General features: G+C 44.4%; 2 protein-coding genes across 2 annotated transcripts; one reads left to right on the top strand and one right to left on the bottom strand.

Moving 5' to 3' along the window:
• The first annotated feature begins 7,380 nt into the window (after nucleotides 1–7,380).
• LOC136476360 (uncharacterized) lies at nucleotides 7,381–14,091 on the top strand. Its single transcript, XM_066474171.1, has 8 exons — nucleotides 7,381–7,519; nucleotides 7,654–8,081; nucleotides 8,192–8,422; nucleotides 9,890–10,092; nucleotides 10,302–10,474; nucleotides 12,148–12,695; nucleotides 12,871–12,943; nucleotides 13,327–14,091. Exons 2-8 carry the CDS (start codon nucleotides 7,743–7,745, stop codon nucleotides 13,833–13,835), a joined length of 2,076 nt encoding a protein of 691 aa, XP_066330268.1. The 5' UTR covers nucleotides 7,381–7,519; nucleotides 7,654–7,742; the 3' UTR covers nucleotides 13,836–14,091.
• Nucleotides 14,092–14,755: 664 nt separating this feature from the next.
• LOC136476354 (uncharacterized) lies at nucleotides 14,756–16,658 on the bottom strand. The gene is made up of 4 exons (XM_066474158.1): nucleotides 15,840–16,658; nucleotides 15,695–15,756; nucleotides 15,397–15,492; nucleotides 14,756–15,291 (listed from the first exon to the last, which is right to left on the bottom strand). The coding sequence occupies exons 1-4, from the start codon at nucleotides 16,612–16,614 to the stop codon at nucleotides 14,983–14,985; spliced, it is 1,242 nt and encodes a 413-aa protein (XP_066330255.1). The 5' UTR covers nucleotides 16,615–16,658; the 3' UTR covers nucleotides 14,756–14,982.
• Nucleotides 16,659–17,338: the final 680 nt, after the last annotated feature.

Genomic DNA, 17,338 nt, shown 5'->3' with positions numbered 1-17,338 from the left:
ATATACGTGCCCCTTCGTTACCAGTGTACGCGCCTCTTCGTTGCTAGTGTGAGAGGGCCCACACTAACGCACCTCCTTACAGGTGCCAAGCGACTATTTGCTTGAAAGGACAAGAAGGCAGTATGTCAGATTGGACCTGACAGAGTAAGAAGATAAATAAATATACCAAATAATAGTACAAGCGGCATCCGTTTCTTCGCTGCATGTCTCGTGCTCGGGGACTACCCAGACCACTACTGTGCTCGGGGACTGCCTAGACTACTACCGTGCTCGGGGACTGCTCTGACCACTACCGTGCTCGGGGACTGCTCCAACCACTACCGTACTCGGGGACTACCCAGACCACTACCGTGCTCGGGGACTACCCAGACCACTACCGTGCTCGGGGACTGCTCCGACCACTACCGTGCTTAGGGACTACGCCGACCGCTACCGTGCTCGGAGACTATTCCGAAGAATGCTCGGTGATTGCTCTCCTCGGCTATATGTGATTTGTACTCACATACAGTTGAGAGACATTTATTTAGACCTTGCTACAAGACTTATATTTCATCTTCCAGCAAGCTCGGGGACTACATCGGTACGATGCACCTACCGGTGCATCTCGTATTGATTGTACGACGATTAGATTCTTAACTCCAATAGAAATTCTTTTTAGACCCTGGCACCACGTGCCTGCGTCACCTACTACTAGGCTCGGGGACTAAGCGGGCACACTTCACCTTATGGTGAATGTGTTTATTTAATCAACCCCTATGCTTTGACTGATTGTCAGGATTACTATCGTGCTCGGGAACTGTCCCGACCACTGCTCGGAGACCGCTCTCCTCGGCTACATGTGATTTGTACTCACATATAGTTGAGAGACATTTATTTCAACCTTGCTACAAGGCTTATACTTTGCCTTCCAGCAAGCTCGAGGACTACATCGGTACGATGCACCTGCCGGTGCATCTCGTATGGATTATATTATGATTGGATTTTCAACTTGACTGAGAATTCTTTTTAGACCCAGGCACCACATGCCTGCGTCACCTACTACCAGGCTCGGGGATTAAGTGAGCACACTTCACCTTGTGGTGAATGTGTTTGTTTTTCGACCCCTATGACTCTAGTGATCAAGGACGCTACGCTTCAAGACGCACTTACATTTCTTTTTAGAAATACAAGTGGGCACATTTCCTAGGATGGAGATCTTTTTTCTTTTTTCTTAAGAGCACCATACATTCTTCGGACAACCTACTTCTTCGGTGACAACGGTGGTTAGAGATGTCAAGAACTCAAGCCTCACTGTTCGGAGAAGGTTAAAATGGCGTGTCGCAGCATAATACATGGTGCTCGGGGACTAGCTGTGGGGGTATTAACCCTTATACCCTTACGGCTAGGCTTGGGCTGGCCCAGATCAGAGGGTCCGGTCTACCAAAAGACGACGTGTGTTCGGCCAACCTATTCGGAGTCCCGCGCAAGGAGTCAAGATAGATTTGGCGATCAAGCAAGATCCTGGTCGGTTAGAATAGGAATCCTTATCCGGCCACCTATGACAATTGTAACTGGCTAGGATTAGTTTCTAGATCTGTAACCCTGCCCTCCGGACTATATAAGGTGGGTAGGGGACCCCTTTAAAAAACATCTCATTGACATGCAATAATACAATCAGACACAAGACGTAGGTATTACGCCTTCTTGGCGTCCGAAACTAGATAAAATCTCGTGTCTGTCTTGCGTCACCGTCTTGTTTGTGGCTTGCGCATCTGTCTGCCGATAATCTACTACCTTGGGCATACCCCTAGGTAGACTGCCGACCATATTTCATCGACAACAAGTGAAAGACGTGGCCTGTGGAAATTTCAGAAGACGTGCTCAAAATCAACAAAAACCTTGTGACCACGAAAAAAGGATCTTGTGACCACTTTTTGACTAAATAAAAATCTCTAACCCCGATAATCGGGGGATGGACGAATCTGAAATTTTTTCTGATCGATTTTGATATATGGAACGTCAAAATCTGAGTTCATATGCGAAAACTAGACTAGTTTTACGAACGCACTCTGAATTAGAGGATAAAACGGGAACAATACGCGCAAAATTGGTCACGGCAACAAGGATTTAATGGAAACAGTGAAGACAAGTGTAACAAATAAGATGGCATGGACTAGGATTTGATGAATACAAAGAAAACTCAACAAGACTTGGAGATGTTCACGGATTATGATAAAAAACAAAGGGGAAAACATAAATTGGACTAAAAACGATTTAAAACCAGCAACAAGAACTTGACCTAGGGCACAAACTCAACAACGCAAAATAGAGACGAAATTACATGGCACAATGAGGCTATAGGACAGGAAATATGTGGTGGTGTATTTTTTTTTTGCTTTTTGTGGACTATAGGTAATGCAAAAATAGTAACAATCTAAAGGGAAACAAAGTTATACCTAACGGACAACAAGTTCTCTGATACCACTTGATGTAGACTAGGCCCGATCTTTCGAAAGGTATGATAACGTCAATTGGTGGAGACTCGACGTTCACGATCTAGGCTTCGAACCAAGACTGATTTGGACCCCTTCAACCATTACACCACTACTCCGTTGGTTATCAACCATGCGAACGCGATTGACCTCGCCGAGAAGGCTTTCCTACAAGCGAATCGAGAACACAAGCAAGAACGAGATAAACGCAATATGAAATTGCAAATAAATATGAGGCTTATGATAATAAGAAAGAGTTCAAGTCTTTATTCGAAAGGACTAATCACCATAGGCGAACAAGATCAAGAACTGGGGCCCTGGTTCACAGCAAGCGGCCTTGGCGGCGACAATTGCAGCAAAACAACGTCTGTTTTACGAGGAAATCAAGAACTAAACAAAACCCAAACCCTAAGGAGAGCGATGGCTACTATTTATAGAGTCTTGGGTGTCACCCCCTAGACGCGCCCCCTAATGGGCCCAAACACGATACACGGTCCAACGGACCAAAAGACGGTGTCGCAGCACCCTAACAGATTCTGGATGCTAACTTGTTTCGATGATTCCCGTTGATTCCAAAGGTCTTTTGATGTGAACCACTTAGATTAGTTTCCTTATCAAATTAGCTTTCCAACCATATGTGGATCGTCGAAAACAGAGTCTGAATGCATCCTAGGTGAACAGTTTAAGGCAGACTGGTCCTAGAGGCCGAGGCAGACTCGAACTTGAATTGCTTTGGGCCTCCACCTTGGAGACTTGAACCAAATTAGCCTCAGACCTCCTTCTTGACTTGGACACCCTTGCTGGCCTCCTACCCTCCATACCATGTGCCAAACATGGTCATATGTATGGGTGTCATGTCCTCATCTGATGGTACATTCTTGATTGGCAAATACTAGGGCACACTTCTTATAGCCATATTCTGTGACGCGAACAACAAAGTTGGTTCCTTTGACATTTGCTTTGGTTGAGAAGCAGAACAATTACAGTTGGGGATAGTTCTTAAGGCTAGTACAGATATATGTGATTGGACCTAGCAGGGAGGTTGGCATCATATCTGATAGGCACCAGGGTATACTTAATGTCGTGTGAGAGCAGATAGAGGGGTATGCACCTTTGCACCATCGTTGGTGTACTCGGCACCTTGCCGAGAATCTACTCTGAAAGGATGGTGTGAAGGATAACTTTGATCTATTCCAGGAGGCTGCTTAACAGCTTGAGGACAAGTACTTTTAGAAAAAATTAGAGTAGGTCAGAACCGCATCAAATGCAGAAGGTAGATAATGGCTCACAGGTTTGATGAGGGATTTGGAGAAATGGACAAGAGCTCACGACGCCAGTGGATGGAGGTATGAGTTTTAGTGCAGCAACATGGCGGAGTCATTCAATAAGTTGCTATTGGGAATACGTGGTATGCCCATAAATGCAATCATTCAATTCATCTTCTACAAGCTTGTTGCCTGGTTGAACGATACACGCATCAATGCATTGAAGTTGTGGAGTGATGAAGAGATATGGGCTCTGAAACCAAAGGCAAATGAAAGGGCTGGCATACATGAGGTTAAATGCTTTGACCACGCCACATGGACTTATCAGGTCGAGCATAGGGGCGGTACAACATCCGACGACGAGGTCTGAGAGTCGAGGATGCATGTGGTAATCCTTCAAGATTTCACATGCACTTGTGGTAAACCAAGGCAGTACCACTTTCTATGTTTCTATTTGGTGGCAGCAGCTAGGCATCACAACTATAATATCAAGAGCAGGATACCTCACGAGTTTAGTGTCGACACGCTTGTGCACACTTGGAGCCCCCGCTTCGTGCCTTTCCGGGACCCTAGAGAGTGACCTTCATATGATGGGCCAAAGTACATTGTGGATCCAGCTTACCATTGAAATAAATGTGGATCAAGGAAGAGGACGAGGCACAGGATAGTTATGGATCAGATACCCGAAAGAACAAGGCGTGGGAGAGAAACCCCATTTATTACTGACCCTGAGCAGTACAAGTGCGGCAAGTGTGGTAGACTGAGCCACGATTCACGCACTTGCCATTGACAGATTAGTGAGGTGCGACTATTGGTTATTTTCATTATTTCATATTTATCGTATTCATTTAATTAATTATGCATGTCTCAATTTATGCTTGTAATTGTGTCAATTACTTGTATATTTCTAAGTTCATGTTTTATTGTATATTGAATTTCTATTTCATTGACTTTTTTTGTAGGATGGCGTAATTTCACCTGCTCAACCTGACGTACGAGGCGACCCACCGATGACGTCTCATAGCGGAGGGGCAGATAATAATCTATACGTTTTGTTTAAATTTTTATGAGCGTACATGTGTTCGTAAAGTAACGGGAGACTATGTTTTATTCCATGCAGGACCTTCTGCTCCCTCGTCCTAGAACTTGGACATGCAGTGATTTATCATATCAACGACGAATAGACTTTTCAGGAAACAAATCTAGGCTTTTCAGTGCCCATTGAAATAAGCTCTTTAGTGAAACTAATTAGACTTCTTGTGACCAGTTATAACACATTGAAACGTCAACTAAACCTGTCTCTGCCTATATATACGTAATGCTAGATGCATTGCTACTTACTTCTCAACTAGTATTTTCTTTCGTTGCAGTACTAATGTCTAGAGGGTCGTCCAGAGGGAGAGAAAAGGGGAAGAGAACTACCATTGTGTAGGAGGATTCTCTTGGTCCTGATTTTTTTGAAGAAACTCTTTATGAGAGGTTCACAGTTGAGAGCAAAAGTGATTTCACCAAAGAGGCACCACTAAGAGGATACAATGAAAGGAAAGAAGAGTGGCCAAAATACATGCATGGTGAGGACTGCCTAGTGCAGATGTTCGCCGAGAGAATAGATGTAGGTTGTCGTTTCTTCAAATGCCTGCGAGCATGGGTAATTGCTATTACTATTTATTTCTTCAATATGTTCCTCTTCTATACAACTTACATGACATAATTATTGCAGTCTTTCTTGGCCAAAGAAAACTATGGGTTCACTAGATGGGTCGATACTCAACCTATTTATCCGTATGCGGAGTACATCTACTACCTATAGGACCGTATTTTCAATCTAGAAAGGGAAGTTAGCAGCAGTTATAAGGACGACGAACAGGACAACAACAATGGTGCCGATTCATATGAGGCACTCTACAATGATCCATATTGCACCTGCCCTAACCACAAGAACAAGGGGCCTCCGCCATCATCCCCGCCACCACCATCACCAATAATGAGAGGCTACTATGGAGAAGACGCAACACAATTTGCTATGTGACCACACTACTAGGACGATCCTATCTTGTTCACATGGCATATCCATGTGTTTGTTGTTTGATTTAATTACCTAAGAAATGTTAGGTTTAGTCGAAGAAACTCTGTACCCTAGTTTGGTACATGTTCTCACATGCCATTTCATGTGTTTTGTGTGTTGAATTATATAATGCCCTACTTCGTTAGGTTTTGTTTATAGCACGTGATCACATTTCACTACGTCCGCAATATTATACTGAATATTATGACCACAAATAATGAAAACAACAACATAATGAAAAGTCCATTACTATGCCACATTAAACAACACAATAATACTAGAAGTACGTGTCGACAGTAGACAACATTGTTCATGAATAAATCATAGAACTAGCAAGTCATGGAGACTACTGAGTGTATTGAAGCCACTTTCTCTTTCTTAGGGTATCGGGATTCTCCTCCATCGCTGCTTTTCGCTCGGCGTGCACGCACAAGTTTCTTCTCCCTCTCCTTTGTGTGCGCAACAACACGTCTCATTTTCTCCTCTTCCTTATGCTCCTTTTTTGCAGCTTCCTCTCCACGTCTCTTTCTCATCATCTCCTTGTCCTCTGCCTCTCACCGCAATAGTTCTGTATTCATTCCTTGTCTTCAGGCTTGATCTCAGTGTCGATCCACTGCTCAAAATCACAGAGCGGTGGAGGGGTCTAAAAAAATGCAACTGTTAGAAAACAAAAAAATCATGCAAGATGTCATATGACATAAACATCAATTCATCATCATCTTGTTAATGCGGCGCTAACGAAGTGTAGGCTCAAACACAAAATTAAAACACATCCAATACCTCTGCCTATACGTGTTCTCTTTATCGGACTTAGCTACCTTACAATGATCGCCGTACAAGCATATAGGCACTGGAACACCACTAGGCAGAGGCAATGGGTCGAAGGTATTTTTGATCATCCGTACATAACTACAATTCAACCAATTTCATTTTAAGAACCGAAAGCAATTAACATTAAACCCTACACCTAGGATTTCTACTTGATGCACAACAATGAACCCACAACATAACAACATGCGCTGATGTTACCTTGGTTTGCTAGCTTGTTCATGTCTTGGCATCCTACGGTTGTATAATACAAATATTAAAAATTGCATAAAACCCTAAATAATGACGATTCTTAGGTTAAAAAATCTGACTAATATATACCGAATCGATGCGAAAAAATTAGGAGGGAAGCGAGGATAACTTGGTCTCGAAGATCTATGGATTAAATCAAAGTTTCCAAGATCCAATATGCCGATTCGTGAGGTAGGACGAAGTGGGAAGAGAAAAAACCCGAGAGGGAGGAGAAAGAAGATGAAAAAGGCTCGGGCAGGAAGGTTGAGGGTCGGGTTAAAATACCATCTTGGCGCCATAGATATTGGCATCAAACGCGGTGCCAGGATCTACGGCGCAAGCTGCCTGCCAAGTCTGCGTCGAGCCTAAGACTTAGGCGCCATAATCTATGGCGCCGAGACGTGTAAGCTCGGCGACGCCACCAACGATGGCGCCGAGCTAAGAGTCCAGATTTTAAAATCATAACTCCAGGGTCATATTTGTGAATTTTTTTCAAAAAGGGCAAAAAAAAAAAAAAAAATGTTGGGACGCCGAGCACCACCGTTGTCTCCGGCTGGTCCTCCACCGGCCGCTCCTCAGTCAGTCAAATCCGGATTCTCCCTCGGCTCTGGAGTGGAATGTTGGTTAATCCGGCGATAGGGCGATTTCCTCTTTAACTGGTGAGTAATCGTAGGTTTAGCCGGGCGGATTGCTCCGGGGACGAGTTGGTTCTGAATTCTCCATCCGGTTAGTTGTGGATTTGTGTGCCCGCTCACTCTCTACTAATCAGTTGATTTATCTATGATTTGGTTAGGATTTTCTTCCTCGGGTAGGATCAGCACAGCCGGAGCTCAAAGGCTCCTGTGAAGTTTATTAAAGAATTTTAGGTTCAACGGAATCCCCATGTCCCCCAATAAACCCGGCCATGCTTCAGGCCGGGACGCGGTTTTCTGGTCGGGAGAAATGAACGCATATCTTATTGATTCGCTGCTTTACCAGCAAGACATTGGGAACAGGGGTGAGTCCAAATTCTCAACGGTGGCATATGATAGCATCATCAATGGTGTCGGTGATAAGTTCGGGGTGGCAATTGACCGGAACAATATAAAAAATCGCCTAAAGTATATCAAGGAATCGTTCCATGAGTGTAGGAACCTCCTTGGTGAAGATACTCGGTTTAGGTGGTGCTCAGAGACCCGGAAATTCAATGCCGATCCAAATGTTTGGAGGGAATTGATCGAGGTTCGTGTGTGCTATCAGTCAGTCAAGAATAGACGTTGACTTATCTGTTCAAGAGGAGAAAGACATTGAAAGCCCCTGACCCACTATAAATCATCTGCTTTGTTTTGTAGAGAAAACCGGAAGCAAAGAAATGGATGATGAAGACGATTGACCATTATGATAGGTTAATGGTGCTATTTGGTAAGGATAGGGAGAAACGTCCAGATGTCGAGAATTCAAAAGGTGCCGCGAAGAAAAAGGCGCGAACAGCACCACCAAAGGAGAGACTTCATCGTACTCCATTAAATGGCAAGGAGTCAGCTGTTGCCGAAAGTTCAGATAAGACGGTGGACAAAATTGAGGTATCGATATTTGGACTTTATGAATTATTAACCATGTTTAAGTTTATTTTACTTGTTCTCACTGGTTGAGCAAGGAAAATGCTTTGGTAATATTGATCCAGGATGCCTAGTTTTGCCACCTTTAAATTTTGGCGTGCTATGATTTCTTTGGCAAATGTTTACTTGATTATCAAAATAATGGCCCGCCATGCTTCCTTAACCTGATGATTCACTTGCTACAAACTGAGTTTTTTTTACCAAGTATGCTACAACTGTGTTGTTGTGTCAGACCATACAGTTTTACCACACTTGGCTTACTTTATTTGCAACAAGGTTCGCTATGAGCCAAATGTCGAAGCAAGTCCTTTTGCTCACTGGATGCTTGTCTGAAGACCAAAGCATGTAGACTTATAATAACATCATGTATCTGTTCTTGCACCATCGCGGTACTGGTACATAACAAAGCGCTTACTATTTTGTACATGACAACTTGTCTAGTTCACTTTTATGCACTACTTATTTTGGATGGTTTGTGTCTTTTATATACATAAAAGGTAGCACGGCTATTAGTGGTAAGTTAGATACCCTTTTATACCCTTTTATGATGCTTACAATTTGTTGATGCATGCATTATCGCTAGTTTTACTGTAAACACTAGTTCTGTTCAAACAGATAAGTTATATTAACCACTACCTATATGTCGCCTGTTGTTATCTTGCAAAATTTTCCGTTAACAATTTCATTGATATATTCTATATATTAATTGTTCTGTTGATTTCATTCGCTCAACCAATGAAGGATTGATTGAATGCTTCTGTAATTTGTGAAAAGATATTTTTTTTCTCGAATACAGTAGCTTTGGAAAGACCATTATGAACCATTGTAGTTACACTTGGTGACTGAAATGAATTAGGGTTCATTTGGTGACTGAAATGAGTTTAAAGTGTGTTTGGTTTGCGTCACTGCATGGTTCAGAGTCCAAAAACCTAAGCTGGCCACTCTGTTTGGTTTGCATCACCTAATAGACCCATCCATCACCGACTAATCCCTCATAAGCTGGTAAACATGTCAATTTCTGTGACCATCCGGCTCCTTGGAAATCAACGGACGACCACTTCCTCCAAATCAAAAGTCTGTCCAATCCTTGCTAAGGTGAATCCATGAGGGATCAACTCATTCCGCACTAGATGGTTCCTTGAACAAAACGCGCTGTTAGGGTTCACTTGGTGACTGAGATAAGTTTCCTTTTATCCAGACTGGTATTATACGTGTAGGATTTTCTAGCGAGATATTGACATCATGGGTTTATTTGTTGTATGAGGCTGTTTCATTTTAAGCATTTGTGTCCTGTAATAATTTTGGCCTGATTCCTCACTTGTGGGGATGAAGCCGGATGTTTTCTTCCATTATCTAAAAAAAGTATCACCATGTTGGCTGAATTTAGTGCAATTTTTACCTTGCTCTGATTGAGACTCTTTCTTTGTCCAGATCCCTGATGAGATAATAACAAATGTGGAACTTGATTTGTCAGAATCGTGCAGAACTGATAATGGCATTGTTGCCATACCTGTTCGCGCCAATTCATACGGTAAAGGTTTGCCCTATGCTCCTGAAAATTGGCCACGCTCTGGAGACATATGGCACTGGAAAGTTGGAAGCAGGGCTTCTGGAGCAGGCCATTGGGCTGACAGGTGATGCTCCTATCATGTCCGGATATGTTTGATATGAATTTAAGTAGCACTATGTAAAGAGTAAAAATGAATAGAAAGTATCAATTCCTTATTTTTGCATTAGGACAAGCTAAGATTTGCGGTCAATTTATTCGTTCTATATTGATTGTGCCACAAAAAAAAAGTTTGTGTCTGCTGTTGACTATTTGGATGGATCCAACTGTGAACAGGTATCTTACGCCGCCATCCCGTTTTCGTGACGCTACTCCTAAGAAGTTAGGATTTGCAAGTAGAGTACAAGTTGAAGAATTTGTTAAGAGAGAATTTCCGGATGTCAATCCTAGCACATTCTTTTCTATGTTTATCTGGAAGATCCCTGCTGAAGGATACAGGATCCAAAAAGGTTAAACCTTTCTGTTGCATTTTTATGTTGTTCAGTTGTCATGTAATTAGTGCTTTAGATAGTAGTTCATTGAGGTTCTGAAAGCTGTTATAAATAGCTGTTTTAGTGAGCATGTACAGTTGTGGGGTTTATAGCAGCACATGCGGACACTTCTTTGGAAGCCAATTGTTTCATAATTATTTCTTTATACATCTGCGCAATATTAGGTAAATATAGTAAGGGGTGTGTAGGTATGTTGGATCTTGTATCTGATTTTTCTAGCACCAGTTAATATGTAACACTGCTTTCTGAATATGCCCATGGACCTTCCACTACTTTCATTTGTTGTAGTGGCCTTAGTATGTTAGATCTTATGTTTGTAGGTGTATATGTACGTCTTAGTGAACTTCGTCTTCTACTGTGCTGCACCTAATACATAACCAATTCACCATAACTCCACCTTACGCATCTGCAGTTAAAAAATATCTTTTTAACTGTACAACATGACATGGTCCTTTTGAAGCATACCCTTGTATTCTTAACTGTAGTTCCTCCCTGACCATATAACTCAATTCCCCAAGCAAGGTGACCCATTTTGCCAAGTTGAGCATTTGATTTTACGAAGATAAAAAGCAGGGGTTGCATATCCAATTGTGCGTGGTAAATAATAAAGTTTATGAGGAAGTGGCCACACAATCATGTAGTATAACGTTTCTTTGCGATACTGCTATTCTCTCACCCTTTCCACATCTGCAGTTGTTGCGAATGGAATCTCCTTTTACAATTACCTTTATTGGTGGATACAATTTAGTGTCCTTGCAACATTTTTATTTAAAATCATGTCTGACTTTGGTCCGTTCAGAAAGCTTTCTGTGTTCACATCTTATATGGGAAGTATTTTGATATTTAAATCGTTTTTAGATATGGGCTTGTTTGGGCCCCTGTGATTGTATTAGTTTTGGGCCCATCCTGTGTTCTCCATGTCTTGCATGTTTTCGACACTTTTTTTTTGCATGTATAAGTTTTAAGCCCATACAACATTCCAGTGACCTTGTACTCTATATATGGTTGGTCTAGAGAGCCTTCCCTTACATCTCCCAATCCTCAATCCCTAGCTGTCAATCCTTCCACCCGCTGCTTCTGACCAACTCTTGCTGCCGATGACGCCCTTCTACCTAGCACCGCGCTCTGAAGTGAAGCGTCGCTATCTCCTTCCCAGCACAGGAGATCACATTTTGCCTGTAATGAAATATCTGATCTGACTTTCTATTTTTCCCCTTCGTACATCTAGACTAGAAATTGCTTGATGTTACGGCCCTGTTTGGAACTGCGATCTGCGACCGCGCGGTGCGGTATCCCATCCGTGGCGCCGAGGCCGCGATACGGGAAATCGGCGGTGTAGTTCATTTCCCGATTTTTTTCCCTCACAGGCGGTCGCTAGAATCACGGCCATCGCGAGGCGTTTGGTGGGATTTTCCCGATTCTCGCGGTGGGGAGCCCAGGAATCCGATTACAATCGGTTCCAAACAGGGCCTACATCTGGTGAATGGTGATTTGTGTTTGTGTGCGCGCGTGGTGTGGGGGTTAATGGATCACAAGATACATCATGTACACAGTTGTTTCTGTATGGTTACTGCTATTCTTTTTTCAGATTGCTTCCTTTATGCTGCTCGTTAATACCTAAGTATTTTCAGGCACCCAGCAAGTGAGGCGCAATGAACCTGAACCTGAACCTGAACCTGTGGTGGCTGATCCAGGTGGTCTCTGCAAGGCTAGGAGTAGCTTGTGCAATCTTGAAAGAGAAGGTTTTGTTGAATCATCACCAGCACGGGCTTGTAATATCTGCTGCAAAGAGCCTGGTTTCTGTCGTGAGTGCTGCTGCCTTCTCTGTAACAAAACCATTGACTATTCTTTTGGAGGTTACAGCTTCATAAAATGTGAGGCAGTTGTGGAAGAGAACTTAATATGTGGACATTCTGCACACCTTAATTGTGCTCTTCGAAGTTACATGGCTGGAACTGTTGGGGGAGTTTTTGCCTTGGATGTCCAATATTTATGCAGGCTCTGTGATAACAAAATCAACTTAATGACGCATGTGGAGAAACTCATGGAAACATGCCAATCTCTTGAATCAAGGGATGAAATCGAACCTATGCTGAATTTGGGCTTATGCCTCTTGCGTGGCTCAAAACAAAAGAGAGCAAGAAGCTTGGAGAACCATATGAGATCAGCAGTGGAAAAGGTATACTTTGATGTTGTGATCTATTTGATCATCTGTTAATAGCATGTTGCCTATTGTCATAATTTAGTGCTCCTTTGATTGTTGATGAACTGGTGATACCACACACAGTCCATTTTGGTCCTAAAATACCCTAATAATTTAAAGTCATGGATTGATGGTTTATTGCTTAATGCAGCTGGAATGTGGATTTGACCTTGTTGAAGTCTGGAAATTGGAAGGTGACGAGGGCAGGGCAACACTCAGTGCAGGTAAACTTATTTTAGGAGTGCAACTAACTGTAGGAAGATTGAACTCTATTTAGCCCTAGCCATTTCTAGGACTTAATGTCCGTCCAAAAATCTCAGCTAGTTGTGATACTTTAGCCTTTGGTGTTTAATGTAATTCTTAGAAATTTCAACTATAGATGGTACAGAACTTTGGGATCATATATGCCATACCTGTCTGAAAATGTCCTGTAAATCCCCTATTAGAAGTTGCCATGTATAGCCCCTTTGGTTGACGCCTATGCTAGTCTCAGTGCTGTAGAAATGACTAATATTTGCTATTAATTTAAGTTATGACATAAGTTGGGATATGTTGTTCAATTTCTTCTTTGTTCATAATTGGGTTATTTTCTTGATATGTAATGCAGGAGAGAATTCCCCACCTACCAGTGGTGTGACTGTGCTTGGGGCTCAGCAAGTTCCTGAAGCGGGTGCACTTACAGGGCATCCTGATCTGATAGATCCACTGGGTGATAATGACTTTGAAACGGATATAGAAAATCTTCCAGTGTTCATTACTGGAGATCAGAATGTTGCGTCTGCCAAATTTGAGGATGAGATAGATCTTGCTCTTCAAGAACTGAAGAAATCTCAGGAAATGGAATATAACTTGGCAGAGCAGAAGCTTTACGCTCAGAAAGACCGCATCCTCTGTCTGTACAGGCAGCTTGATACTGAAAGGGCTCAGCTTGCAGATCCCATGCCCTTGTCTGATGATTCAAATTATGGCGCAATGCTCGCTAATGTTCTACGCCATGTGGACCAAATCAAGCGTGAGGAGGAGAAATTTAAGTCCATGCTGAAAGTTGCTGGTGGATTTGCGAAAGCACCACAAAGCGTCATCAAGGAGCTGTTCGGGTTACCTGCTGATAAGTAGTTCTAATATCAGACTTGCTTGGAACTTAGCTATCGGTAGTTTACCATAGAATCAAACTTGGCTGTGCTGTTGTAGCTGTTGTAGTTGTATGGGTTGTACATCCTACCAACGGGTTACCCATAAGTCTGGTTTGGACTTAACCAGTTAAGTGCTGTGGATGCGCAGGTTTTCTATGGACCTGCTTGTATTAAAAGTCGTTAAATGTGACATTATAAATGGACCGAATCTGAACCATATAATCTGCTGTGGATTCAGGCGATAATTATGTTTGTCTAACCTGTGTTTTGTCGACCATATAATTTTTGTAAAATGTGCATTAACAGGTTGCTGCAATACTTCCTCAGAGCAAATGCCTGAGCTGGATACTTATGATTTAGGCTCTCTTTTAGAATGTATGAATTTCATAGGAATTATACAGGAATTTCATAGGAAAAATGTAGGAAACATGAAAAAAAATCCCCCAATCCAAAGGAGCCTTAGTGATGTTTGGAATTGTTGGATTATGGAATGTGTGAATTGTTAATAGAAATTGTCAATAGAAACATTTTGGGTGTTAGCTTGAGCTAGCTGCTCTTTTTTCCTCTCTGCAAAAACGTAGGTGCAGCAGCAGGCTGCTGCTGCAGCAGCAACAGCTTGCTGCCGAACCACCCCACCAATTTCGATCGTGCAGTTTTATGTGGTTGAGACGTCAGTGGAAACATTGTGATCGTGCAGTAACCCAGACGAATAGTTAACAAATTCGATTATTCCTGCTAACTGGTGGGACTGAAAAAGCTAGACGAATGGTTAACAAATTCGATTATTTCTGCTACCTGGGGACTCGACACAAGCTAGACACTTTGACAGGAACGATTTAATTCCTGAAGGACTAGGGAGAATCGCACAGGGGTGTTATTTGCTCTGCCAGAACTCTGGTTCAACACAGATGATAGGCGCACGAACAAAAACTTAACAGGAAATGATTCCATTCTGCAAGACGTGGAGGAAACCTAGACCCCCTGCACGAAACGCTGTTGTGCCATAACTTTGTGGCCCAAGAACATCTGATAATCAAAGATTTTGTTTATGACCGCCTACATTTCGCTGCAACCATGAAAAGTAACAAGTCATGATCAATCTCACAGGAAATGAGATGATCCTACTAGTGCTAGTTAGAAGCCATCCTAGAGACCAATTTGATCTCCAGCCAGCCCCCGATTGAGGTCGGATTCGCCTGCGCACCACCGAAAAGCCGCCGCCTACCCTGCAGCCTGCGCCGCGCCATCGTCGAGCACCTGGACGCGATCAGCTCCGCGGCGGCCGGTAGCAGGCGTGTGCCCTCGAACAGCGCGCTCCTCTGGTACTCCAGCACCCACGTCTCCCGCTCCAGCCGCATCGCCGCCGCGCTCTGCCGCCGGTGGGCCCAGGAGTTGCTGTTGCTCGCCCGCACCGTCGGCCACACCCTCCCGTCGGACCACTGCACGCAAAAGAGACACGCAGGGGGGGGGGGGGGGGGAGTTCAGCGAGCTGATGGTGCTTAGTTACGGCAAAACAAGGGGGCAGGTTCTTGGCGGTTAGTTACCTCGGTGATCTCGCCGGAGAGGAGGGTGAGGTGCCGCGCCGAGAGCGCTCTTGGGAGGAGGCCGGAGGTGCGGAGAGGGCTCCCCCAGACGGCGACCTCCTCCGCCACGGCCAGATCCAGGGTCCGGGATGCCCGGGCTGCAGCCCGGGCGAATCTACGTAGCCCTTTAACATATGTGATGTTTAGCCTAAAAAATTATGATTTTAATTAGATAAAAGAAAATCTAGAAAACAAGATCAGAATGTTTTAAACGTGAATCAGCAGCCTAACCGGGGACGCAGCCCCGTTCTGGATCCGCCCCTGCCGCCACGGATTTGTACATCGTGCAGCGCCAGTGGAACACCTGCTGATCATTCTGCACAGACAGATTGCAAAAAAAAAATGATGAATATCTGTACGACCTGCCCTAATCAAGAACGAATGCGCAAGAATGGCGAACCTGGTGAATCTCCAGACGGAGTCTCGCGAGCTGCAATTGGCGACCCATTCACCGCCGACAAGCTGGCGGACCCTGCGCTCCAGGACGCGCAGCTTATGTTCCAGGCCGCCAGGCGCGAGGCGCGCATCGGCCCCCACCTGCGCCACGGCTTCCGGCGACAGCTTGGACCCGACCCCCCTGGCTGCGGCCTCCGGGACGAGCCCCGTGTCCACCCACAGCAGGAGCAAGAACCCAAGAACCGTGGCCGCGTACAGCGGCCAGTCGTGCGACCAACCGCCGCCCCTCGCCGCGGGGGCCCTGGCCGGCTCCCGCCTGGATTTGGCCTTGGACCGCATCGGCGGCGTCCACGGCGGCTCGGTGGAATCCGACCCCGCCCCCGCGGCGCTGTCGCGGAATAAGAGCGCTGGTCTCCGGTCCCTGGAGGCGGCGGCGGCGGCGGCGAAGAACCTGCTCGCGGAGGCCGCCTCGGGCGCGCGCACCAGGTCCCGCGTGGCGTCGATGCTAGCGAGGCATATCTCGCAGGCGCAGTTGGCGTCCTTGCGGCAGCCGGGGTAGTAGCAGCTGTCCCCCGCGCCCGCGCGCGCCGCCCACTGCACGACGGCGGACGGCGGCGTCCCCGTGGAAGCAGAGGCGGAGGCGGAGGCGGAAGCGGACGTGTTGGAGTTGGAGGAGCACGAGGAAGGCATGCTGGAGCCGCGCGACACGGTGGGCGTCCCGCCGGCGGTGGCCGCCCTCCTGGGTGCCCCCGCCGCCGGATCCATCTCCCTCCTGTCGTCCATGGGCTCGTCGGCTGCTGGTTGGTTGGCTGGTGGGTTTCGTGGGTTGGGATCGGTGTTATACGGTGGCCCGAGGAAAAAGTCTACTCCACCCCCTTAACTATGGAAGATGGTCTACATAACCCCCTCAACTATGAAACCATCTGTTTTACCCCCTGAACTTTCCAAAACCGTCTAATTTACCTCCTGGGCGGTTTTTCAGGGCGGTTTTACTACAGTAACAGCGGGTTACTGCAGTACAGCGGGTTTGCTACAGTACCGGTGTTTTGAAATTTCTTTTTTTTTTATTTTCGTTGAATTTTTGAAAAATCATAGTAAATCATAGAAAAATCGTAAAATGAAAAATCTAATTTTATTGGACTCCACATGAGTAGATCTACACAGTGAATATATAATACGGTATGTTTTAGTACAAATTTTTTTTGTAGCTTTAGATTAATTGGAAAATCTAATTTTGTCTGTAATTAATTAGAATTTATCTATAACTAAGTTATACATAGTCCAATGAGTACGAAATTTTTACTATAGTTCAAGCATACAATAATTAGCGTACCATAAAAATTTCACCACAATTAGACCATAGAAGCTGCAGCTATGAATTATTCCAATTAATTACAGACAAAATTAGATTTTCCAATTAATCTAAAGCTACAAAAAAATTTGTACTAAAGCATAATGTATTATATATTCACTGTGTAGATCTACTCATGTGGAGTCCAATAAAATT

The sequence above is a fragment of the Miscanthus floridulus genome, chromosome 1 (assembly GCF_019320115.1).
Source record: "Miscanthus floridulus cultivar M001 chromosome 1, ASM1932011v1, whole genome shotgun sequence".
In the NCBI taxonomy this organism is placed as follows: Eukaryota; Viridiplantae; Streptophyta; class Magnoliopsida; order Poales; family Poaceae; genus Miscanthus; species Miscanthus floridulus.
The sequence above is the reverse complement of the archived record's forward strand: the minus strand, read 5'-3'. Positions and strand labels throughout refer to the sequence as shown.

Coding starts and splice junctions, on each gene's coding strand:
- LOC136476360 (XM_066474171.1), top strand. CDS start 7,743: ATGTCCCCCAATAAACCCGGCCATGCTTCAGGCCGGGACGCGGTTTTC. Junction 8,423..9,889: donor AGACGGTGGACAAAATTGAG/GTATCGATATTT, acceptor TTCTTTGTCCAG/ATCCCTGATGAGATAATAAC. Junction 12,696..12,870: donor TGAGATCAGCAGTGGAAAAG/GTATACTTTGAT, acceptor TGCTTAATGCAG/CTGGAATGTGGATTTGACCT.
- LOC136476354 (XM_066474158.1), bottom strand. CDS start 16,614: ATGGACGACAGGAGGGAGATGGATCCGGCGGCGGGGGCACCCAGGAGG. Junction 15,757..15,839: donor AGACTCCGTCTGGAGATTCA/CCAGGTTCGCCA, acceptor GCAATCTGTCTG/TGCAGAATGATCAGCAGGTG. Junction 15,493..15,694: donor ACAAATCCGTGGCGGCAGGG/GCGGATCCAGAA, acceptor GTGGCGGAGGAG/GTCGCCGTCTGGGGGAGCCC.